Here is a 26,371-nt window from a genome sequence, read left to right as displayed (position 1 = left end):
TACAAACTCGTTTGTCTAAAAAAACAATAATATAGTGTTTGTATATATTATAAGAAGTATTTCTTGCTTTTCTTCAGAGGCTTGTGGGGCAACATCCTTGCGAATGTCCTACGACGACAGAGGCTTCACTTATATAAGTGAAACAATCTTCCTTTTTTCTTCTTTCCGCTCTAAGAGGGCATCCGCTCCGTGGAATAGAACAGAATAGTATTTGATGCACCCAACTGCCCACGTATACAGTGCACCCTAAGGAGTGATGCCTTTGAAAACAGCATAGTGCTGGGGAAGTTAATGCCGCGATCGAACTTGGTCAATTTCCCGGAAAAAAAAAAACAAAGGCTCCCGAGATGGGCCTCCTCGGGTTACGTTGCTCGCCGCTTCCGATGAACTTGGCCATCACGGTCGATCCGTGCTTTTTCCCCGCGTCGGTGCAGGTATGGCCCCCGAGTTTATAAGGTTTCCTGCCGCGCGGCATTTACGGTGCGCCGCGGGAAATACCAGCTTGCACTCTGCTGGCCTCCCACTGGGAGATGCTTGGAACGCTTTGAAAGACCAAAGTGTAACCGATGGCAAAACTTGGGTCGTGTACAGTCTTGTTCTATAGCAAGGTACACGAGGGTCACCGTCATCCATTCTATAGGTGCCTGGCAGTCACAGTTCTTTCTGAGCGGTTCTTTGTGAAAGTGGCTGGTACGTGTCAGTTCATACGTGTCACATGGCCGGGCTAAAGGGCGGGGCGTCTAGAAGTCGATCGATCCTCTGAGCCGAAGAAATATCTACAAGGCCCCGAAAGTAAATCAAAGGTGGTTAAGTGACATGAGCGTGTATCTCATCGTGCGCGTCGTCGCCTGAACGAGGAAGTGGATAGGCATCCTGCTTAGCGACAGCGCTGACAGTCTGGCAACAGACAAAAGACAAAGAGTGAGAGAGAAAGAAAACGATGTGTTCAAATGTTATCTACAGCAGAACGACAGGCGAGCAACTCCCCTGACAGCTACTTAACGTTGTGAGTGTGGATCTACGCCGTCTAACCAAACGCCATATTAACACTAGTGCGGGCCCGAGCACAGCGGGACCCTTCAGTTCCTACTTTGAAACCCTAAAATAAGAACAGAATGTTGCAATCTGGTAATGTCCACCGACACGACCCTAAATCAATTTCATTATTTTTCAAGCGTCGATTTTGATAGAATGAACCGAGTTATATGCTAGCGTACGTAATCAGCGGTAATGTTTGTGTAGAGCTTGTCAAAATGGAGTGACCAACCTCTGCAAGCAGGGGTCCGAGAAATGATGCTAACGCAGGCGTAGAGTACGGTGAAAACATCGCTCAATCGGCAGTAACGCTATTGAAAGTGTGCTAGTAGGCGACGGCTAATGCGAATGCAAGGCTATAGACTATAGTGCGCCAGAGGATCGGAGTCTCTGTAAGTCCTTTGCGGAATCTGTAAGCGACCAGATGATCTTTGGCGGAACGTGGCAAAATCGGCGAAGTTGTCACGAGGATACGATTGTATGAGCTTTTGTCTCACGCAAGATATTCGCCACTGTTCTCGCCCTATAGCTGCCAACCTTGCTGATAGCATACGCTAGCAAGTTATCGACGCGCTTATACCAGCCAGGTTGAGACCGAAAGTGACGTTAAAGCACTCCCCCTTGTCGCATATCGAAAGCTAGAATAGGTGACTGGCAACAAGATGTCGCTTGTTAAACTGTTCTTGCGGCCGTAATCAAGGCTATAAGAGACGGAAAATAAGGCTTCGTTTGGTCCCTGGCAGCAAGTGCACCCCCGGATAAAGAAAAGGAAAAAAAACGCATGGAGGAAATCATACTTTTATTTGCCGCGGGCATTTCGTGCGCTCTGGCTGAGGGCGGATCTACGACGCTCTTAGTGCTCTGATGATCATGATTTATTCCTTCGCCGTTTTCCTTTTGTGTATTCGCTCGTTTTGATTTCTTCGCTTTCTTCGCGGCGTGAGTTTTACTATTGACGCTGTGGGGATAGCCGGCTGTTTGGCAACCAATTTTCTCATGCGCTCGTTATTTGAACAACTACAACTACGATGAAGACAACGACAACATCTTTTTCTAAGACGGATTACAGGCTCCCAAACGGGAATATCATATTTTTTTTCCTTTTTAATGGGCTGGGCACTTTTCTTGGTTGGTTTCTTTTTTCATTACATACATAACGAGAACAAACTCGGACGCTTTCTTCTCGGTAAAAGCTTCACAGAACTACTGTGTCTTCCATAGTAGTAGAAAATCCGGTGCCTCTGATAATCATAATGTGAGCCACGCGAACTTTCTCCCTTTAAAATCTCGCTACAAAGCTTTGATCCTCACAGAGGTCTTTCATAAAGATGAATGTACGCTTTACGCCGATTCAAGTCCGTTCAATTAGTGCAGCCATTGTTCAAAGAACACTGAAGTATATCTTCAAACTACTGTCTAGACAGTCACCCGCTCTCAGAGGACGTTTATCAGACCCTTGGAGAGACTGTAAATATAGTTTTCAGGCCACCGAAGCCTTACTTGATCTTTTTAAAGAGTACGGGTTCGGGGACTCTAGGCTTTGAGTAGACCTACCCATTATCTTCTTTACTCCATCCTCACCGTCAATCATGTTGTATCTCTTTCTTTCCCTCTTCCCCTTTCCCTTTTCCACTTCCTTCTTCTCCTTCCCTCCGCGCAGCTGCCTAGTGGGATGTAACTCGGGCAGGCACACAGGTCATCCCGAGGCTTTTCGAGCACGCCAGCTGGTCCTTCCTAGCGAAGTCTTGAAGTAAACGCCATATTTTTCAAGGGCAGCACTAAAATTCATGAGGGTAGGAAAAACTTGAACAATCACCCCGTCTCACAAGCCTCACACAGAACGAAAAAGGCGATCTTTATTTTTTTTAAGAAAAAAATATATTCGCGCAAACCAAAGCGAATCGACTTGGACGTTCTTACCGGCGTTCCCCACGGTCTTCAGTAAAAAAAAAGAGCTTACACGTGCCTCCGAGAATCAATCAGTTCTCAGAGATTATCCGGGGACTTGAAGCATATATGTTTTATTCCCTGTCCCGCTGCACTCTTCCGGTAAATAAGTTTCGGGGATTTATTCGGCTTCAAGGGGACGCGCGTGCCGGCGCTCGGGGCCGAACCAGACAGGAACGGCGGACAGCACTTGCCGCTGCGAACATCACTGGAGATTTCAATCCTTCGGGATCCCTGTTTTGATCACTTTTGAAGGTTTACTGCTACACAAAGTCAAAAGCCTTCGCGCTTCCTTAGCCATTTCCAGTTCAGAGCCTTAGTGTACTAACGACCAACACAAGATTTCGGTGCTCAGCCTCCTTAGCATCACTGTCTCCTGGGTTCTCATCAAACGGGCTGGACTTCCAGGTTCCTGTGTCCATGCAAGTAGCGCACTTAAAAGCACGTACGACAGCCTATAAATCCTTTCGGTTATTATCAATATCGCCGCGTGGAAACTGAAAAGGACAATGCTGGTTTCGAAGGATCGTGCTGATAGAGAAAGTAGAAATCCTCCCGTCTCCCGCTCCTGCTACAACATCAAAGCAACAGTATTGTTTTCTCTATTTGCGTTGCTCACGAAGATTATTTGGTTTCAAATAAAACAATATTTAAAACATCACGCGTAACTGTACCGTCAGTGAATATGCGAAAAACATTTGCGGTGTCGTGAAAGCGATTTCATTCCATTGGAGGTTCGTATAAAACCTAAGTGAAGAGGGTATTTATGGGCTCACATCCAATAATAACGTGCCGTAGCAGCACAGATATTAAACCTCGAAGCTTTCAAGCGGCAGCATAATTCTCCTGGACTGTGTTCTTGTTGCGTCCAGGTGTCATGCTTCGTTGCTTGTTGCCTATCATAAATTAAATATGCAACAAAGCCCACATGCAAGTCTGCTTTCTTTCTTTCTTTTTTTTTTTTTTGCATTTACAGTCTTGGGTCGAAGCGGCAGCGTTTGCAGGAGTATCATTCTGCGTTGAAATAAATCAAATGTTTTCGCAGCTCGTGAGCTCCTTTAGTGCAAGGCCACTACGTTTTCACTGCAGCTTCTTGGGAACCCTGCAGTGCGAATAGCCTATAATATGCAAACTTCAAGCAATTTTTTTTTTCTAGGAATCTTTCTCTCTTCTCCTCGACCCATCGTTCAGGAGCCCTGTGTTGCAGCCACTGTGGAATTTACCGTCCTGTTTATTATCAAGTGCATCTATCTGTACATACCACCAGTATCTTTCGTGAACCTCTGACTAACACTACTGCTTTGTACAATCCGGCGGCAAAGCACCTCGACTATCGCTATGCAACTTTCAGCGCATCATTCTCACTTTCTTTTAATAATATCTCATCCTCTCTCCCCCATGCAGGATAGCCAACCGGATGTCCGTCCGGTTAACCTCCTTGCATTTCCTTGTTTCTCTCTCTCTCTCTCAGCACATCACTTTCCAACTATCGGTTGTATAATAGTGTATACAGCTGATACTACTGAACATGTCGCAAGGTGTAGACGAAAAGCAACGCAATGCCATTCAGAGATGGCAGTTTTACGATGGCGCGAGAGCAAGGACAATTCGCGACAGCCTGCAGCTGGCGAAAGAATGATGAGCAGCGGTTACTCTAACTTGAGTCGACTACTAAGTTTCAGTGCAGACGGGAGCGAAAATTTTATGTGCACTCATCAGATGAGGTTCTAGGCTGCACGCTCGACCGACGACTCCTATATTTGCTTGAGAAGTAACATGCGGCAATTCATATTGAATGCAGCGACTGCATGGCGCCGAACATTTACATCACGATTTTATGCCGCGAACTTCGACGCCGCAGTTGGAAGGCGCGTCACGACAGAAATACAGTGGCAAGGAGAGTGCCAGCTCACAAGGGTGTTTCGTCAGGTCCACTGCCTCTGGTTTCAGCCATTAGGGGTAGCAGTAAAAGCGACGTCCTGCAGTGTACATAAATATAGGCTGATGACGATGATGATTATGATGATGATGAAACGCGACGTACCAGAAAACGACAAACCGAGGATACTGGACAGACGCATTTGAGCTTCATCTGCGAGTCGATATACTCGTATACTAAAATCATCAAAGTGAAGAACAGAGAAGGTTTTATTAGACGAAAGGCGATGCTGGCAGGAGAAGCATACGTGTCTAGCCCGCTACTCCACACTGGTGCAATAGGGAAGGAATATAGAGGGGCGGAAAAAGGGCAAATGAAGAATTTTCTGACGTAACTTTACAATGAGGTAATCATCTGATGTCCAATACTGAATGGCTTCCACGTGCGTCCACGCACAAAACTACATACAGAGCCGTCCATTCTTAGTGAAAGCACCTCATTAGCTTTCAAGCCTCTGTATCAGCTTTTATTTTGCGTGTAAGCCAACAGGGGGATGTTTAAATAATAGATGTTTGCGAAAGGCCCCATCTACAGCGGCGCCTTTTCTTCGAAAACTTGAAAAGCTATTGAAGTTATAGCTTGAATTTATAATATAAGTGGTGAAATATAACTATTCAAGTCATATTTAGGAGTTTCGCCTACGAGTAAACGACCCGGTGCGCAAGTTTATGAAGGCTAAAGAAGAACGCCACTTTTATAATTGTCCCAAGTTGCATGGTTGTGCGGAAACCGGTGAGAGCGCTGGCCCTTCCCGTTATTATCTGTTCCTTGACATAGACTTCGGAAAGAACGAAAATAGTGTGGTTACGCTATGTCTCGCAATGTAGACGCAGGAAATAACCGTCTGGCCATGAATGGGAGCAAACACGTTCTGGTCGATTTCTCACGCCTTTGTGTCCACATCCTTGTCGTCTAGCTTTCACTGTTGCGGTTTATATTTCCTTCATTCTTTCTAATTTACCTCTTCGTTTCTTCTTCTTCTTTTCTTGGTGGCTTTGTAGCCACCTTGAGTGATAATGTTATTCAGAGGCTCAGGACAAAGGAAAACCCACCTCGACCTTGTGTGCCCAAGTTCTGTATGCACTAATAGTACTTTAGCCCCGTTGCATTTTGTTCTGTCCTTGTTTGTTGTTCGTTTGTTTGTTTTTCAGAGCACGGCAGCAGGCGTTCTTGGAGTGTCAGTAGGTAGCGCAGGCCGGGAAATTTAAACATAACACATCCTTAAGTACGGCCGGTAACGTACATAATCCTACCTTTGATTCAAGCCCTGTCCTATTTATCCTCTAGTAGATACTAGTAAAACGGCATTCGTAAAGTCTTTAGCACAACTCCGAGTTAAATGACAATAATAACTACACGGTTTTGAACTGAAACTAACAGAAGCCGACTGCAATGACTACTATGGTGAATTCCCCGGAGGAAGTCCCTTGGTTGGTTTATGGTTTTATAACAGAAAAGTTCGTTGCAGCTAGCTGCAAAATACGCATGTTTGACGCGCGCGTAACACGAAAAAGAAAGTAAATATTTACTCACTTTTGTTTCCTTCGCGTGCATGCACTGAACGTTACAATTACTTGCTGTTTACTTGAATAACATTTTATACTGTCACATAGACTATTGCATATGCATAATGTGCCGGCAAAAAGAAGCATTGGAGAATTGTGCTTTGAACTTAGGATTACGATAAAAAATTACATCGTACATTCGTGGAGTCTTACGTGCAAGATGCCCTCTTCTTTATTCAGCTACGCCACCATCCAGACGATATATAGAAATAAAAGTATTTCGGTACGAACACTTATTGCACATAGCCGGCGTATCGAAACCATGGCTCCAAGGTTACCTTATTAACTAGCGCTGAAATTACCAAGTGGCACTTTCCTCCAGACTGAGCGCGGAATAAAACGCGCCGTCGTCGTTTGAAGCACGTCTACATTAGTATACATAAGCTGCAACGATAAGTATACGGATTAAGAGGCATCGCCGCTCATTGATGAGCTTTTTAGCACTGATACGCTGAAATCGATGACCAATCTAGCAGAAGCGTTAAGGCATTCGCTACAATATGTGTATTGATGTGCAGTTAAAGAACAGGAATAAAGTGAAGTTATTTAGTAATGTTTCCGTGTGTGTGTGTGTGTGTGTTAACTGTTCTACTTGGTCTTCTATACACCAACTATGTGCATTAGGTGTACAAAACTACACGTTTAATTATAACACCAGTTCATGAGACAAGAATCAGTCGGCAGTTACAACTGCACGCCAACATCTCCTTCTTCTATGTTGTGAATTTAAAAAAAGAAAAGAAAAGAAAGCAAATGGTGAAAACGCTAGAATATACATTATATCGTGCTTTGCGATTGTTCAACTCTGTACGAGTAATTTATGTCTCTCCTTGTGACTATCAATCGTTGTTATAAAGCCGGAGACGAATGTTATCATCGTATCCAATATCATAAAGAAAACTCAATCCATCAATCAGCCACTCACCAATGTACATCCAGCAGAGCAGCAACCCGTAGAGAGCGGCACATTCCCACGAGAAGCGACGTTCAAACCACCCAGTCATTCGCGCCATGATCGTCGCCCACGCCGAAGACGACGGCAAAGGAACACTTGCGTAGGAACACACCAGAAACCCACACACGACAACTAAACTAAGAAGCAGCGTTAGCGATGCCCGGGAGAATTTCACCGGCGTCGAGGGCGTCTAGCGCGCACTCGTGGAACGTAGTCACGTCGAACGACAGCGCGCGCGACATACCTACGTCGCACGCCTCGGCGCTGATCCACAAACTCGCGCACTCGAATCCATTAATCCGAGGTGGACACAACGCCGAAACTGGGCGGCGAGACCACTGAGCAGGTGATACGCCGCCGACGAGAGAGACCGGTTGTGTGCGCGTGTGCGCGCGCGTCGCAACTCGCAGAAAACCGCTATCACAACCGCGTCGAGCGCATCTCTGTACTGTCGCGCAGACTTGGGTGAAGCCGCCAACCAGCGCACCACACACACACCGCTTGCAGCGAAGCACACGCAGAGACACCGGAACTTCCTCCGGCGGCACAGTGAAGAACGACAAGAAAAAAACTAACGAAAAAGACACGATCCCTCTCTCTCTCTCCCAGCAACGTCACCGGGACTTCGCAAGGAGGACTAGATCCGAGAGAGGGGGAAGTTGTCGCATCCCCCCCAACCCAACGCTTGCCGTCTCGTCTATGTCCTCAGTTCTTTAGCCATGTTATTTTCTTTTGCCACCACCACTCGTACCATTTTCCTTGTTTTTTCTTGGCTCCTTTCCCAACGGGGCACGCACGTCAGCATAGGCGGTTTCTCCTCCGCGCCGGGCCTACCCCGGGAATTAAACAACGTCAAAACACTCCTACCTTTTCGCTCTCCGCAAACGCCCTCGGGTGTTGTTGCTACTTCGACAAGAAGGGGGGTACGCGGTTAGCGTTACGCAAAGGTACACTATATACGGGGCTGCGTCCACCACGGACCTGCGTGCGGAACTCGGTGGGAGAGGGCAGCTGCCAACCCCCTGCTCGCACACACACACGCACAGATATACACGTCCTGCCGGCAGCAGCTGAGGCGTAACGGCAACGGTGAATGCCGCCGCGGCCACCATACCGTAAGGGACCGCAGCCAAATGACCACGTGTGAGCGCGCGGAAAAGGCAGCGCGGGCTTACCGGCGCGGTGCAGTGATTTGAACCGGCGGGGAGGACCGACAGCGCCGTCCTCCCGTGCCGAGAAGTGAGTGACCGTTCCCTGCGGCCAGTGCGGTTTGACCTCGCCTTATACCGCTGTCCTCGAGTCAGATACCAGGCCACAGTCGTAACACGTGGCTTCAGCGTGGGCGTCCCCATGGCATTTGGGAGCACATCAAGAGTTCTGATAGAAAACTTCGATAGCTTTTAACGAGGGAGGGGGTTGAAACCAGAAAATCACGCTGACAATCACGCGTGCTCGATCACCCCGCCTTTCCGCGGTCTTAATTTATTTCTTAATTATTTCTTAATTTATCTCATTTCTGGCGCCGAATCATGCTGAGACACCATAGTGTCTAGCCAGGGCTAGGGGAATTTCGGCGGGGAATTAAAGGATGTGCGGAGGTTCCAGAAAACTAACTTATCTCGTACTACAGCTATATCGCCGCTTCTAAGAGAAGGACGGAGATAAAAGAAAGAGGCCGTCTCAGAAAAGCCGCTGATTATCCACTATTTAGTAGCGGTGCGAGGACAAAAAAAAATATAGTTGTGATCTTGGCAGTTCATTTGAGCGACACTAACAGTGACTAATGTAAGTGTCTGGCTGAGAAACTAAGGAAGAGTCAGGCTAATTTGGAAATAGTGTTGCAGCCACAGGCCATATGGCGTTCAACTGCTTGTTATTTCAATCAGCCGTTCTAGTTATTTTTTTACACTTGTACGGACCCTTTTCCTTCTTCCTTCATTCTGTACGTCGCTGGTGCACTTATAAACCACGCCACCACAGCAACTCTAAATAAATGTGTACTTTGAAAGCAATTTTCTGATGTCAAGCAACGACTGAGATTACTGCACGGCTCCTTCGCTCCCACGAATTGCACGGAGGCAGAAGGGCTATTAGTGTTTGAAAACAGATTTAACCAGCGCCTGCTCTAGGCAACAACAGTTCAGTGAACGCGGCCGAGCACGAGAACTGTTGGATGATGGCGTCTTTCATCGCGTGAAAGGAAACCAGTGTCTTCCGTTCCATGCATGGACTGTAACCTCCTCGGCTTGCCGACGCGCCCCGTATAGGGCGTTTGGATATCACCAAAGTTATCAAATGACTTTGATACCACTGTCGTACACTTCGGGCTTTCAAACAGCGCAATGTGGCGGCATTGCGATAATTCCCTACATCGAGGCCACGCTCACTATAAGAAGAAACAACACGGACCGCCACTAACGCTGGAAGACGCATCATACGAATGTTCGATGAGTGGGTCCGACCCGAACTACCTCCATTACCACCCAGAGTACCGCCTTGGGAGGACGTGCTGGTTACGCGACCTCATTCCCCTACCCAGAAGACGCAACAAGGAATGACACGCGAAAGAGAGGGAGGAGCGTGCGCACGCCACCAACGACCCTAAGGTCCTCTAGCGACAATTTACACCGATGATGGTTGGAAAGGCGACCGCTGGGAGGCCACCTTAGCTGTGTTCACCCCTCACGAATCCTACTGAGGATCTCAAGCCTACACGTGCCATGATCCCACCAGCGTCAAACTGGAGCTCCCTCTGGACCCTTTGGACATAACATAAGAACCTCACCACACTCTGTGACTGCACTGAGACCATCATGCGGCTACAGGGATGAAGTCCCACCGGTTCACTCTAATCGACGTAGACCCAGCGAGCGTCTTAGCACAGGAGAAGCCGATGATATATAAGTAGAGTTGTTCGTTTTCGGGTAAAACCCGATTTTTACACCCCGAAGATGTTTAAAGAGAATCGGGTTAAACCCAATTTATCCCCGAATGCCAACACCACATACCAACTTAATAATATCGGCCGCTCTCCACATCCGTGACTGAGGACGTGGATTCGCTTCACGACGACTTTAACCAGTATACTTCCTCGAAGCAAGCCCCACTAACACAGCTATCAAACTCATTGAGTATTGGCATGACTGTACCGCTCGCTACCACTCGCTGACAAATGCTGCACTGACATTGTTGTGCTTAGCTAATGGAAGCTTTGATGTCGAGAGAACTTTCTATCAGCTGAGATACGTTCAAAGATCGGACATGTCACGGATGGAGACGGGCATGTTGCGCATGCAGATGATAATGCATGTTAACGAGAATGTGTAAACTATCAATGACCAGCTTTTCGTGAATAAAATATGTTTTATTTCCTAGACGTTATCAATGCTCTTTACTGTCAATATTACTTATTAATTTCCAAACAAACGCCAAACTTCGAAGCATTTGCTAGGGAACCTCCCTATTACCAGCTTGAAACAGATGCCTATCTTTAACGCGTCAGCGTTAAGAAGCTCGTGATACCCTCCAATAATAAAAAAAAATTAAATGGAATGCATTACTCAGTACATTTGTAAATTTGACCCTAAAAAAACCCGAATTTCGGAATGGTTCCACAAAAAAAACCAGATTTCTCCCCGATTGTCAGCTTGAAAAATGACGCCCGATTTTCACCCCTCGAATTAAAAAAAAATAGAAAACCCAAAAACGAACAACCCTAGGTTGTATAAGCCTTTACGGGACACGATCCCACGCAAAAAGCAACCCCTCCCGAAAGGCCTACCCCGGGGTGCGCAGTATACTTATCCACAGACCCGCACCGGAGCCACCCTAACCGAGGACGTGCTGAAGAACTGGCACTCCTCTATCGAGGTGGCTGATAAAAACGATGATGACAACTCATAAAACGGCACTGCTGCCCACGCCAACCCTCCCTATTCCTACCCGTACTGAAACGATACCGCCATCAGGCAAGATACAAAACACGTTCTGTGGGACTGCGATGGTCTGCGCCCGCTCCGGGAGAAACACACATACTGGTGCAGTTTTACGACGTATGGACGACACCCCCTGACTGCAGGAGCGCCAAGGAAACGCTGCTCTCCCTGTGGGAGTTTGCTTGCGAATCTGGCGTCTCTCACCTGACGTCTCTCACCCCCTTCAAAATAACCCAGCTCCTTACTTAGGCCGCAGGCCAGTCCAATTATTTCCCAATAAAGGTTTTCCATTCATTCTTGTGCACCAAGCGAGAAGGTGCAGTCTGAAATACTGAAGCTATAAACCTAGAGTACTTCAGGACAAATCATCAAGCTACCTTTGTTGTGTATGTATAACCTGTGCGACTGAAAAAAAAAAAAAAACAATGTCTCAGAATAGTATACACTTCAAGAAACTACTTTGCACAAGAGAGGCTGAAAAGCCCCCTTCGTACTTTCCTCAGAACCCGAATCTATCTATTCGCTTGCCTGTAAAATGTATTATACAGAGTTCCACAGATGTCCCCTCCGTATATACGACCCGCAGGGGCACTTCGGTGAATGGCGTCCTGGTTATGAACGTAGGTCATGACTTCGATTACAGGCGCCAACCGCATTTCGAGGTTGCCCGAATAAAAAAAAAAACGCTTGTTAACTTAGGCTTAAATGCACGATAGAGAACGCCTGCTGGCCACAACAAATCCGGAGCTTCTCATTAAGCGGCGAAGTCCATATATCCCTTTGTGATGTTAAGCTTGACCAATCAGTCAAATAAAAAGCAATCAATCAACCAATCAATCAAACCACCAAGTAATATATATATATATATATATTCCACGGAGAGTAACATCGAAGTAGACGATAAGGTTTGCAGCGCCGGGGATGATGATTCGCTTAATGAAGCTGCGGTCCATTTAGTTCTGTCTGTGGGCGGGGTCATTCCCGGCGACTCACCCGTATATTAGCAGCAATATGCACCAGGGAAGTACCGGAAACTTAACACCGTTGAAAAACGGGCGATAGCACTAAGTGAGTTCAGAAAGACAACGGTTGCGATTTTTTTTTTTTTTTTTTTTCAGATACAACCGAGTGTTACCTATTACATTAAAAGCACCGAGTTCTCACGGAGCTCTAGCGGTGACCGTTCACACCGAAAATCCGTTCGTATGAAAACTCTAGAGCGCCGAACTCGTACACACACGGATGCCAGTGCCCACTCGCTCAGCGCGGCAAACGTATATACATGATCCGGCATGTGGATAAACATGTCTATACGCACTCCTATTGTGTTTATGGTTTTATTTCCGAAGCGAGTAACAGTGCAGCTGGCGGGAAGCAGAGCAAGGTGAATCAATTTCCTCCCGGCCAAGTCAAACACACCACAGGTCGTACCTGCCCCGCGCGGATTTCCCACGGTCGGGTGCAGACGCCGCCGAATGCTTCACAGGGTCTGCGGTCGTGGCTCCGGCTCGTCGAAAGACTCATCAGCTCGAGACCATTAACCTCCCCACATATTGTCTGTTTCACTTCAGCAGCTGAAGTCAACGGTATTACAATACACAGGCGGAATGTAAAGAAGGATGTATAGGAAAGGGGGCCGGGGGGGGGGGGGGGGGGGGAGTGGTGGAGCGAACAGGTGATCCTGCTGTTTCTGAACGTATACGCACTTTTTGTCTAAGCGCGTCCTGTACGACCGTGTTTGGTCGTCGCAGGTGTAGCTGGGCACAAAAGGATACCCGCTAGTCATGCAGCATCGGCGTCCACTGCCCGGAAAATGGCGTTTGCTCAGCGGCGCAAGCGCGGACACTGAGCGCTCCATCCCTGTCGGAAATGAAGTGGAAAGGGAAAAGCTGCCCAAACATGCGGCCGCGCCAGGCAAAGGGGGGAGTGGTTTGTGAAAGAACAAGAAGCACAATTGGAAGCGCAGGAGTAGATAGATGAAAAAACAAGGGGGAGGCAGAGCCGCTCTGTTGCAGCTTGCAACGTGCGGTTTGTTCCGGAGTGGCTGCAAGGCGGGCCTGTACTGGAGAGCATCAAGTGTCCGGACGTTCCGGGCTTGGTCGGTATACTAGTACTCGTAGTTATGAGTATGGTGATGCTTGTCTGCTGCAGTCGTGGAGTGTCCCCCTTCCATGTGCGACGAAGTGCAGGTGGCTTATATAAAGGGCAAGTGCCCGGTAGACCGCCCGCTTGGTTTTCGTCAGCGGGTAACTTTGTAAGTACACAGAGAGACAACCACCCACCTCCTCTGCAAGCGCTATCGCTTTAGCGCTCAAAGAACAGCGCTATCCGCGGCGCTGAGCAAGCTCGACGACTGTCCCCTCTCGATACATAACATTTTTTGACCCTGGTCCCAATCGACGACGGCCCGAGAGGCTTTAGATGCTCTGCTGTCTTTCTACACACCCTTTTCTTTTTCTCGTTTTTTTTTTTCTTTTTTTTTTGAGGGGGGGGGGGGGGGGGCATTAGTTGTTGGGACAGAATGTGAGCGTTAATTATGCCACGTGTGCCCGAAAATCGTGTATTTTCCCATCTTCGTTTCCTTTTACCTCATCTTTTCCGCCATTTACTCTTCCACTAGTATAGTGCAGTCGAGCGGACATTTACTGCGATTCATCTTCCTGTCTTTCCTATCCTGTGTTTCTCTCTCTCACGCACACTATGTTTCGTGTATATGTATATATAGGAGACGGACAGTATCTACCTTATTGCGCATACATTATCCGCTAAGTGAGGTTTTCTCTCTCGCTTTGTGATAAACACCGTAGTGTAGGGCTCAATAAAGACACGTAAGTGTTCTTGCATTCCACTCCCATCCGCATGCAGCCTACATGGACGGGACGCGTGACCTCCTGCACGATCATCAGAAAAATGCCGCAACCGGGCGCTCTGATTTAAGCGTATAACAACAGATTTGCGCAGTAAGAACACGGAACGTGAACAGATCACACAGTATACCCTCACTGGTGAAGTACGCGCTACGACAGAAGTCAATATGAAACAATTAAGTCAAGTGGAATCGCATTTCACGCACCGTAAAGCTTCGCTTTATGTTACAAAGCTTTGACAGATTCTCACACATAGCTGTGAGCATGAGAAGGAATATGTTCACTGCCGTCAGCACACTCAGACATCCGCATCCGGTTCCCGCAAAACCTTGTCACATTTCCTTTTTCTTGTCAGAGAGCTAGCACTAATTACGCTCTTCCTCTTCAATCATCCCCGTTTTAATAGCTTATATTCAAGCTATACAAGTACAATCCATCAACCAGCTCGCCGTCAAACACGTGCAGAACAGTCCTACCCTGGGTGTTCCCCGCAAGGACAGGCTGCATCCAAAAGAGCCGATCCACACGTGTTCGCGTGTGGGTCGCAACAACAGCCAGCGTGCATATATACATCCAGCGAGATCTTGTTCGACCACATGCCTGGGAGCACGTGTATGTCAAGCATGTCGAGTCGACACGCACACATATATTCAGTCCGGGCGCGGCATCTGTATGCGCTGGTGCTCTTCGGCGTGCCGTGAAACAAAAGAGGGACGTGGGAAATCGTAATCCGATCTATACTCTGGCACACGCAGGGGCTCGACTCGGATGCCTGTTGCCGAATGCGACGCGTGCTGCGCGGTGAAGACAGACGGAAGGGGCGCTCTCGCGCTCTTGCGGAGGCGCGAGAGACGAGTCCATTGGGCGGCATTGCGCGCGATGACGTCGAGCCGTCGTGACCTCGACCGCTACGCGATCCCTTGGCAAGCGCTTCAAGATGTGGCCCGGAAGGGAACGTGCCTCACACATACGAGCGAGCAGCTATATATAGGCAATCCTGAAGCGTCGTCTTTCGCAACCTGCCGCGTGATACATATACAGTGTGTGTGTGTGTGCGTTCACTATAGTACTACATTCTGTGGCAATGGCCGACAGTAATATCTAAGCTAATCATACATGCGTCTGGTTCCATATCTTCAGTTAAAACATGACAAGTACAGTGGAATCTCGTTGATACGTTTCTGCATAATACATTTTTCGGGATAATACGTTTTATTTTCCGGTTCCCGTGAAGATCGTATCAACGAGATTCCACTGTATGTGAATCCTTTCGTGAAAGTTTAGTTTGGTACGAATTAACGAAATAACCATGCAGCTGAAAAAGGGTGATTATAGTCGGTCTTTTATATAGCATCTCGATCGCAGCTTTCTATTTTTTTAATTCATACGATTATTACGCTGAATACGAGGCCACATAGTAAGCCAGGATTAATTAAAACACGGATGTTTCCGAAGTAATCGACGGATGTCATTGAGCGCGAAAGAACGCCGCTTAACGAAATGTTCCTTTTCTTTGATGCAGAATTGTCAAGCCTGGCGACATTTGTGCAGATTAAGCGAAGTCTGCTTCCGATTAACCTTCCTAGACGCAATTCTATAATGGCGCAAGGCGGCGACAAGTGTCTACGAAAGAGGCACATACTTATCATCAAACGCGACAAATGAACGCAACGCCACGGCAGCACTGATGTCGCTTTATGCATGTGCGCTATACCCGAGTCACACTATGAAAATAACCTCATGAGTGCGCAGTCATACGAAGAAAAGTGCGGGTTAGTTTCGCTTCCTTGATAACTTAGAATGGACCATTTCCGTCTCATTTTCACAAGTTTTTATTGTTTTACGCGAATACATAAAAGAACATAAGCGAACAAAGAGGATAATACTCTGTCGTACATTTCAAGACCCAAACATCGTCTTTGATGCGCAGCTCTGTGTTTCTTCGCGTTCGCGCACCTTGGTCACAATTGCGACATGTGACTGTGAGCCCTCGCTTAACACAAAAAGAGAAAGCCCTTGTTCAACCAGGAGGTTCTCACTTGGTGGTCAAAACGCAATTTGGAAATGACAGCTGAGATGACATTAAATGGGCTTTATTGTGATGTCGAAAGGCTAAAAGAAATTGTAGCCCTTAACAGAATCAACGCAGAAAGAACAATTTATGAGTTGCATAGCGTAATTTGCGTTTTCCAAGTGCCCCTTTACGACGACGCAGCAATTCCGCGTGCGTGCCAGCTGTCTGAAAAGCACCGACCTACTTGGCCAGTAGCTGGAAGGTGCCCAAGTTTTCCCGCTTCTGGAAGGCGCAATTTTCTTTGACCGAAACACTCGGGAGTCGAATTTTCTTAGGACGCTGCGCACGCCTGAGCTACCTAAAATGTCGACGTCGGCATCATCAGTTGCAGCGGCTCACGAGGAACTCGTTAGAACACCGAACTAGTCGAGTGAAGCGAAATTATTTAAGCCTCTGTAACACAAAAGAACGCCCGAACAGGTAAACGAGCAAGAGCTTTAATTAACCAACTCGCTGACGTTCGCACCCTGTCAACCAGAACAGATAGCACTTGGCATGCAATGTGTGTTCAAACAATATCTGTTTCCCACGCGCGGAAGTAATACAAGTGGCTCGAGGGCAAGGTGTTCGCCTCACTCCTAAGATTTTGCCTATCGCGTTTGCAATGCGCTGCATCGGCCAAGTGAAAACACTCTGCAGTTCAGAGACCCCTTTCCCGCTATCTCCTGCGATGGATGTTTGGCTTCCACTCTAAATCGTTCAGAGACGCCCGTGAAAGTTGCGCAGTGGACGGCGCCTATCTTTTCTTATGCTTCGCAGACAGTAACCGGTAAGGGAGACGGGATAGATTGCGCGTTGTTCTCGTTGAATGAAACCGCTCTCTACCTCTATCTCTCTCTCGGTGTGCGAATGAAAATGTCATAACAAGTTGCCGCCATTCCCCAGATCTTCCATGTAAGTTATATCGGAAAGAATGAGATGCATATCGAAGACGGAAGCAACGGGAAGCCTCGGAAGGCAAGATAATGATATCGGAGACATTGCCGCCTAAATCGAAGAAGCACCGAAACAAACTAAGAAAGCACAGAGAAAATTGCATATCAGTGGATTGAGTGCCAAAAACAGTGCCCTCATGTGAGAATTTAAAATTAAATTCTCGGGCTTCACGCCGCGGCAAGCCGTGAATTCGTGAAAGAAAAGTACTTTTTTAAAGCCGACATGCGTGAATGGTCTCGAGACGCCCTTGATTACTGCACTGCGTGGTTCATTTCTGCGACACGGCGCGGACCTTCTTTCCACCGTTTTCGCACTGCCTTCAAGGCAGACCTGGCGCGTAGGACTACATCAATTTCGTATTACCCATAATGCTTAGTGGTTCCACACGCATGCGCTGTACATCAGCGAGGCGATACGCCATGGCAAGGCGTGTTTCATGTATACATACACCGCCTTCGTGGCATTCGTTCGTATACCTATACCGATGTACATCGAACCTTCGAAGCGCAAGACCGGAAGGCTTCGCGGTCGCAATTTTCGCGTTAGTGAGCCACGAAGGGCGCCTCGACCCTGTATGGTGACATATTTGCAGAGTCATAAAACTACGCCATCTTTTCGCCGGCACAAATGCATCAAGCCGTGACGCTCACGGTGGCAATGACAGAACGCTGCGGCAAGTGTCACGTGTATACGTTTCTGGAGGTCTGCACCGTTGTCGAAACGCTTACGACGATATAGCTTCGTCCTTTCGAGTATCGTTTTCAACGTCTTTTTACGCTTTCACCGCAGGCGGCAATGTAAGGCACCGCGAAAATACTCGGAAGTTTGGCCTTTTTCTTGTACGGCAAAAAAAAAAAAAAGCCCAATACGAAGAACCGAGAGAAGCCCACGGCTTCGGTTCTGAGGCGCGGAGTAGGCTGAGTAAAAACTACATGGTCGCCACCTTATAGGGAAACAACGACGACTACATCTCGTTCATATTCAAGCGGCGAGTGCAGCTTATATTTGTAATGAAGACCGGGAGATTAATCTTTCAACAACTAGCTATCTCAGAATGGATGTCTCTGGATCAAACGTTCCGACAAGGAAACGAAACGTCGTCTCTTTGTCAAAATGCTGGTTCTGGCAACATCCATTGTTCGACGACTGTTGATGACTTCGTCTCCATCTTCCAATCATCTATCTGTCTTGTTTGGCTTCCTCCCTTGAGGTTCATCAGAAGAAATAAAGATAGAATTAGAGTGTACTAGATTGGGGCACACTCTAATAGAATAGATTTCATACTCCGTTCAGAAGCAATGAAGATAGACTTGATTTCATACTAAGATAGTGCTTCTCCTATAGTATAGAGTGGGCGACACCGTACGTCACAGATAAAACAAATGGCGGTGGGATGGGAGAAAGGAGGGGGGGGGGGGGGGGGGGCGTAGGGTAGAAACTGCGAGTTGGTCAGAAACTGCCCATCGTTTATTACTTATGTGTCGACATATAATGGGGGAGGCGGTGTCCATTCCCGTTCAAAGCAGCCCAGATTTATGAGGACAATGTGGGTGTGAAGATACGATCAGCTGCGAACTGCAGATTACACGCAGGTTTGTGAGAGGACTTCTGGGTAAACTTCGCTTGCTGCTCGGTTCACTCTGCCATCACACAATACAAACACGATACAAGTGTGGCAGATGTTGCAATTACGTTTTCTGCAATATATAACGATGAAGGAACGCCGTCATGTTTGTATATGATATGAAAAACTGAGATTAAGCAGTCGATAAGCAAACTGCGGCAGTTATTGTGCTCTGGACAAAGCTTTTCGCAACTATATAGTTGCCTCTATAGTGCGCATGGTCACACAGGATAACATTACGCTGAAACTGTTCCGATTAAAAGGTGACGCTTCCGAAAAAATTGTATCAGCAGCATATCGATTCGTTGCTTCACAATGAACTGTGAAGTGCCGATTACAAGCAACTCAGATTGCACGTTTGCCACTCAGATCGCTACATCATTGTTATTGCCACAATGTCTGAGTTTCTGACATATTCGCCTCCATCCGGACAGCCTTAAACCGGCTGGACTCAATCGAATCCATTTTATTAGTCTAAGATACTCAAACTGTGATCACATCCGTCACTGGCGCAAGAAGCTATTCGTGCGCTATAGTGCACTCACTTCTTGCAGTGCACCGGCCTGAGTGACCGTTTATAGTCCTTTTGTGCACCCTCCTGTGTGCGCGCAGTGCTCAGCCTCTCCCTCTTTTCCCTTTCTATTCTCCCTCTCCATGTAGGGTAGCAAAACAAACGCTTGTCTGATTCACTTTTTTGCCTTCCTTCTCCTTGCTTTCTTTCTCTCTCTTTACAATGTTAAGAACGCTTCATACTAGACGTTTATTATATACTACTTCCTCAATCGGGGCGTCGTGGTATTCCCAGTAATTACAAACATCAACACCCGCCGCGGTGTGTCAGTAGATTTGGTGTTCTATACTGCCGAATACGAGGTCGCGAGTTACGAGGTCGCATTTAGTACGACCGCATCAGGAAGGGGGCGGAATTAGAAAGCGTTCGTGTGGTTAGCTTTAGGTGCACGCCAACATCACTACATATCGGCCAAACGAGTAACTATATATAGAAGCCTTCCACTAGAGCGTCTCTTATAGCTCCAGTGTTGCTATCAATAAATGAATCGTACAAGTTCTGCAGTATTTCGGCAAAAGTATGCTGTGCTCGATGTGAAGATAGAATTTGTCTTCAGCGGAAGCAACTCGTCTTTAGCGCTCGAGAAAGTTCAGTAACTGCTGAATGTCAACGACTGAACGTGATTGAGCTTGTTGTGCTCAGTATGTGGACGCCAATTCTTCCGGCGCTAAGCTAGATTCTCTGTAACTAGCTTATTCTTTTCAGACAAAAAAAAGAAACATATTAAAAGAGAAGCTTTGTTGAGAATATCTCATCACTCACGTGCTGCATCATGCAGAACAACACGGTGCATATTTCGTGTTCAGAGCGGGCAAGCCATAATAAAGCGATTCTCACTGCCGTCAGCGGAAACAACACACGAACGTGTGCATTTCTGATTGCGCGGGCACTGTTATCTAATGGGGACGGACGAAAGAGAGACAAACGCCAACCAAAGGTCGTGGAGCCCGGTCTGCATTTAGGAGATTGATGACGAGTTCTCCCGCCCTCTGAACAGAGCGACTGCGCTCACCGAGCTACGCATTCTTCCGAGCTACGCAGTTAGCGACTGCTTTCCGCACACGCTTCGTAGGCGTAGGCGACTATCCTTCGTTTCATGGACGCGCGGCAGCGCTGTATAAAAAGCAACTCGAAGATTCCGCAATTCAAAGCCTTCTCAATGGTAAACAAGGAATTTATTCGCGACGTCACGCTAGAAGATCGATATTTCCATTGCAAAGCAAAGCAGTGATGGTGAGAACGCAAGCGCGAATACCGCCGTACGTCGTCGCTCGGTCGCTCATTGGCCGGCTTTTTCGTTTCGTTGTGTAGGCTCTCCGATTACTGGCGAATGAAACGACTTAGAGATGTGACGGCCCTCTATACGTCGCGCCGTGTGACCATGCCTATTCGTGCTACACATCAGCTTGCCATTGGGGGAAGGATTCAGGCGGAATTTAGCGCTACACCATTGCATTCGCAAGAGGTTTAAAAACACGAAAAGAAGACACATAAAACATAGACTGGTGCAATGTGCATGTCCGCATGGTGGCCCAGGCAGCTATAGGCTCGAGATACGTTTACGTCGGAAAAGAGCGTCAATTGATGGTTAGGAAATTCTTGTCTTTTCTTTTACGAAATAACGATGACTTTCGATATGACATATTGTTTGAACAGATTGACACACAAGAAAAAAATAGGGTGGTCAAATCACGTAGAGAATCGCAAGCAACAATTTCATTGAATGCTCCTAATAAGGAATGGTTGTCGTCAGCTTCCAGTTAACCTTCTGGTGAAAGACAGTTATGTCCCGCCGCAACGCGAGCACGGTACTGACACCGTATGATGTAATGGTCCACGTAAAACAGTATACCCATTATCCGTTTACTTATTTTTGGGGGGCCAGATTCACAAAGCTTTTCTTTCGTAAGTTCGTTTTGCCATTGGCTGGTCGCCTTCACTAATGATACGTCTGGCATCTGGATTGGCTAAAATTCTTTCTTACGAAAACTTCTAGCGTAAGAAGCTTTTGTGAATTCGGGCCCTGTTCTTTAATTGCGCGCCAAAGAAGACACATGTAGATAGGCGCATTGCAGTAGGACAAAGCGACATCGATATTTACCACGACGTGTTGCTCGCTACGCCACCGTTTACTCCTTCCATTTCAAGTGCCAGGCTAAAAGATAAGAAACTCCCCAAAACGCTCGTGTCGGCTATGCTTGCATCCACATTTCTTCATATATAGAAATGCCACTCGTTTATCTCACTGCTGGTACTTCACACCTCTCTCTCTAGAAGCAGCAGATGCGCCCTCCACTATAACAAAATCATACGCTGCAGGAAGCGCCGCTCCAGGCCGTATGACGTCAATCGCCGTAAAGAGCAGCCACATTGAGAGAGTCCGGTCGGAGTGGGCGATGCTTGATAGAGCGGCGAGTAGAATCGCTGGCTTCCTACACCTCCCTTATATATATACCAGCCGTCATTGAACACCTACCTCTCATAGGTCATAACAGTTTGCCTTTTTCATTGTTGTTTATGCTGCCCTGGTTTCTTTATTTCTCTCTCTCTCACTCTCTCTCTATTCTGTTTTGCGAGCATCGGGATTGGTGGATGCACGCTCACAATGTGAAGGGCGTCCCTTTCCCAGCCACCCCCTGTACATTATGAATGCCAATCCATCGACAGCGTTTTTTGACACTTCATCGCGTAAGGGTGACTGGCCGCTCGAGGCACTTGGCGTGTATCCAGGCTTCTTTCACGCTCGGAAAAAACACTTTTATGTAGCACGTATTGAGAAACAGAAAGCTGTATCGGGAGTTTTTCATGTTGCTCTACAATTTTCTCATTGACACTTTTCATCTAATAATATTTCATAAGTTAATTAATTAATTAAGACTAATTATGTAATTAGGTGTAACGCAAAAATAATCCAAGTATCTCCAAGCGACGGCACACAACATTATACCTTGGTTCTGTCCATCTATACGTGGCATTTGCATATTTTTTAAGTTTGGCTCAAGTTACCTGGGACACCCTGTATAAATCCGACGTGGCGGACGTAACGATGAAGTGGGCGTCTTCCGAGCGGAGGATTGTTTTGGGAGCTGGGGTTCTTGGCTAGCTTAAGTTTTGAGTGAAGTAAAGCTGAAGCAGCAAGTTTTGTGATGAAGGCTATACAACGCCCTACTGGACCACAACTTCAACTTCGTCGCTTTTCAATGTATAGGGGCATCTTAATTGCTCGAATCACTCCGTAACGATATTTTCGTATTGTACAACGTAATTTAACTAAACCTAGAACGAGCAACAGAGTATCAACGCTTCACTAGCGCAAAAGTACTGTTGCGAGGTTTGATGCACAGCCACGAAAACCGATGCACGCAGGGAAATAAATAAATAATAATAATAAAAGCCGAGACTAAAATGTAATAGCAAAACGTGGTATAGTCTTCTACACGCTGAGCGCGATATATGCTTCGCAGAGATGAAGTTTTCAGAGCTTCACAGCCTGTCTAATGCGTTCTCTGTCTTGCCGCAGCATCTCTACAGGGTGTCGAATCAGAACGTGCAGAAACGTGGTATAACTAATATCCAAGGAGATTAGCAGATCTCTACCGTGTGCCGCAACCACTATACCGTCCTGACCACCTGCCATCCCTCGAGTGCACTATAGTTAATCCATGTTGTGCAAGGCATGGATTATATGGGACACTCAAAGCTGTCAGGTGGGTGATGAGGTATATAGCGCTAGCGTTGCCGAGGCTAAGCAATATTATACAGAACGTGTTTCGCGATTTGCGGCACGATACAAAGGTGTCGCGTTTATTATTAATTATAGTGGCCAATATCTAACAGGAACTTTTCGCTCGCACGTCTATTTACGAACAAGCCAGCGATATGAACGAAGCTGAGGTTTACACACTTGTAGATGGTGCAGCAATATTGCAGCAATTAGCGCAACATCATTAAACTATCCTACAAGTCGCCCTACTCTCTACGACGAATGCACGCAGTAACCACGCAATCCTGAGCGTGAAGCACATGTGAATACAAAATTAAGTTGTTGAAGAAGTAATAGAGATCCCTTTTAACATTCAGGGCTCGCATTCACAAAAGCGTTCTTACGTTGCGACTGTTCGTAAGAGCAAATGCGAGTCACTCGAGATGTTGGACAAGTCATTAGCGAAGGGGGCCGGTCGATAACAAGCAGCACTTATACAAATAAAAATATTTGTGAATTCGGCGACCCATGCGATGTTCGAAGGCTGTGCCGGCCGTGAACTCCAGTAGAAATGTCCCTCTAGAAACCTTATTGCATTTCCTTTTTGTATATATGTCACGGGAACAACCCTTGTTTCTCGAAACGTCAGGAATCGGAGACGAGTGATTTCGGGTTTTCTTCTAAAGAAACAATGAAACCCCCGGGCCATAAATAATCATTTCTCTGAAACAAGGCTTTCCCCGGCAGGGTCCTTGTAAGGATCCTATAAGAAAAAGTGCCCATTATCGCACGGGACAAGAAAGCGCTTGACGCGCTTGATAACACCGCATCCGCTGACACTGTACAGCCGCCCAAATCTTTAACTATAGCGTGCGCGAGCGGCGACTTTCTGTGCGCCAGCACCTTAAATTAGGAACAAACTTACAAATGACTATGCTATCTTCACGAGCTTTGAGAGCATAGTCAGATAGCATAGTCATTTGTAAGTTTGTTTCTAATTTGAGGTGCTGGCGCACAGAAAGTCGCCGCTCGCGCACGCTATAGTTAAAGATTTGGGCGGCTGTACATGGATCGGCTTAATGATACCGCGTCCCTTGCGGAAAACACGCAATACGAGCTCTGTCTCTATAGGCATTCTTAATGTTTTGAAAGAACATTCTGGCATGACTCACAAACTTTTTGTTTTGTTTGTTTGTTTGTTTGTTTGTTTGTTTGTTTGTTTGTTTGTTTGTTTGTTTGTTTGTTTGTTTGTTTGTTTGTTTGTTTGTTTGTTTACTGCGATAAGAAGCTTACCACGACTAGGAAATCCGCGCACCTGGCTGCACCAACTGACGACCCATGGGTAGTCGTATAGGCAGTTGCAGTTGGCAGTTGTAGTTGGCAGTTGCAGTTGTAGTTGGCAGTTGCAGTTGGCAGTTGGCAGTTGCAGTTGGCAGTTGGCAGTTGCAGTATAGGCAGTTGCAGATTAGCGCTCCCCTTTACCCCGTCCCTCCTTCATTATTTGCGCTAAGCGACCATATGGTCTAAGGTATAACATGAATAGCCCAGCAACAAGTTTTATTAGTTGCAGTCACGTCGGGATGTGTCAGGGCGCGGTGTGTGGCGTTCTATAATGTTGTCTACATCAGTGCCAGAGCTATGTGCCACAGCGCTCGTGCAGTAAGCCAGGCGAGCCGTCTGTTGTTTTTAATTTCCGGGCCTTGAACTCTGCATCGTTCACAGACAAAGCGATATCGGCGCTCCATCCATTAAGCATTGATGCGTTGAATAGCGTTGATTCTGGTTTAGCGAATCTGTGATTTGTTTTCCCTTTATGACCTCGAGTGATATTATGTTCTTCATTTACAGTTTTTATTGCCGTATCTTAGATACCTGCCGTATTTTCATTTTTTTTCTTAATATAACATAGGTGCTCTTTCTAGTCACGTATTTTAGTAATGTATTGTTTGCTCATTACTGCACTCCCCTCTATATTGCCTCAGCGACTGAGGGTACGTACATAAATAAATAAATAAGTAAATAGTGTTGGCTGAGCAGTACAGGCTTCAGCCGAGTGGTCCTGACTGGGCAACACGCTCCGAAGTGTTTCCTGCCCTTCCAAAGCACTAATATTTACTTATCAGGGAGTATCTTGTCTGTTAAGAGCTGTACACTATTGGGAACCTCATCATTATGTGAACTGAGCGGAGATAAAAGAAGGAAAAGAGCACATAGGACACGACGAAACAAAGCCACTTCATAAATCAATCAACATTTGTTGATTGATTTATTCATTATGGTTTAACGTTCCAAAACAACACTCGGGCTATGAGAAATTAATTCTGACCCCCCTCGAGTTCTTTAAAGTGCTATTATATCTCTCCATAATATACACGAGCGTTTTTAATTGCATTTCGCCGCCGTCGAAATGCGGCCCTCCGTGGTTGGGAATCGAACCTGCGACCTTGGTTTCAGCTCTGCTGTGAGCATCTGTGGAGAAAGTGTGCCAGAAACTTAGACGATGATTAACACTAGGGAGGAAAGGTCAACAGGACGCCATGCACGATCACGAGATCTTCGTCTCAGTCGCGGCCGCACGCGATCTTCTAAGGTTCCCTCTGACGCACACTGCAGGGTCTCGGTTTGCGTGGTCTCAGCCTGCGAAGTGCTGCACTATACGAGTGGGCGGAGCGAAGCGGAAGCACCAATCACTCACTTCCGGCGCGCGCTATCGCGGCTTCGGCTCGCTATCTCGACGAGGATGGGCAGCAGACTGTGCGCGCTCTGCAGTGTTCGCGCAACTTGTGACTCGTTCCGCCTGGGCGCAGAGAGCTCTCGCGAGCTGGACGAAGACGAGGAGGTGACGTGCTCGCTCTAGCGCACCGCTTCAATGTCTACGGTCAAAACACCAACAGAGAAGCTGTGCGTAGAAATCTTGCGCGCCTGTGAAAGGCCGGTGTGACTGAATCGTGTGTGAGGCAAGAACTAGGAAGCAATAAGGCTAAATAAAACTGTTAAGTGCACCAACTGGAGATTGGAAGCCAGAAATATTCGCCAGCATGTCATCATGAAGAGGATACGTTACTTGGTAACGGTACATCTACATAAAGATACATAAATAACTATATTTAAAGCAAAGTTATACATCAGAAAGTATCATCGCTTTACCTTACTATAGAGAGCCGTAAACATAACAGCGACTATAGCTCTCAGCTTCTGCAACTTGAGAATCATTTTCGTC

The 26,371-nt window shown here is 46.9% G+C and overlaps 1 protein-coding gene across 2 annotated transcripts in view; it reads right to left on the bottom strand.

Moving 5' to 3' along the window:
* LOC119450045 (vascular endothelial growth factor receptor 1-like) overlaps window positions 1–26,371 on the bottom strand; it is an 83,161-nt gene that overhangs the window by 49,861 nt on the left and 6,929 nt on the right. Inside the window, exon 1 of one of the 2 annotated variants that reach the window (XM_037713398.2) lies at window positions 7,412–7,994. The exons of the other annotated variant lie outside the window; for it this stretch is intronic. Coding sequence (XP_037569326.1) covers window positions 7,412–7,499 — 88 coding nt within the window. The 5' untranslated portion in view covers window positions 7,500–7,994. Of the gene's footprint in view, window positions 1–7,411; window positions 7,995–26,371 lie in introns of those variants that run through there. 2 annotated transcript variants of the gene reach the window in all.

Source organism: Dermacentor silvarum, chromosome 4 (genome assembly GCF_013339745.2).
Source record: "Dermacentor silvarum isolate Dsil-2018 chromosome 4, BIME_Dsil_1.4, whole genome shotgun sequence".
NCBI lineage: Eukaryota > Metazoa > Arthropoda > Arachnida > Ixodida > Ixodidae > Dermacentor > Dermacentor silvarum.
The sequence above is the reverse complement of the archived record's forward strand: the minus strand, read 5'-3'. Positions and strand labels throughout refer to the sequence as shown.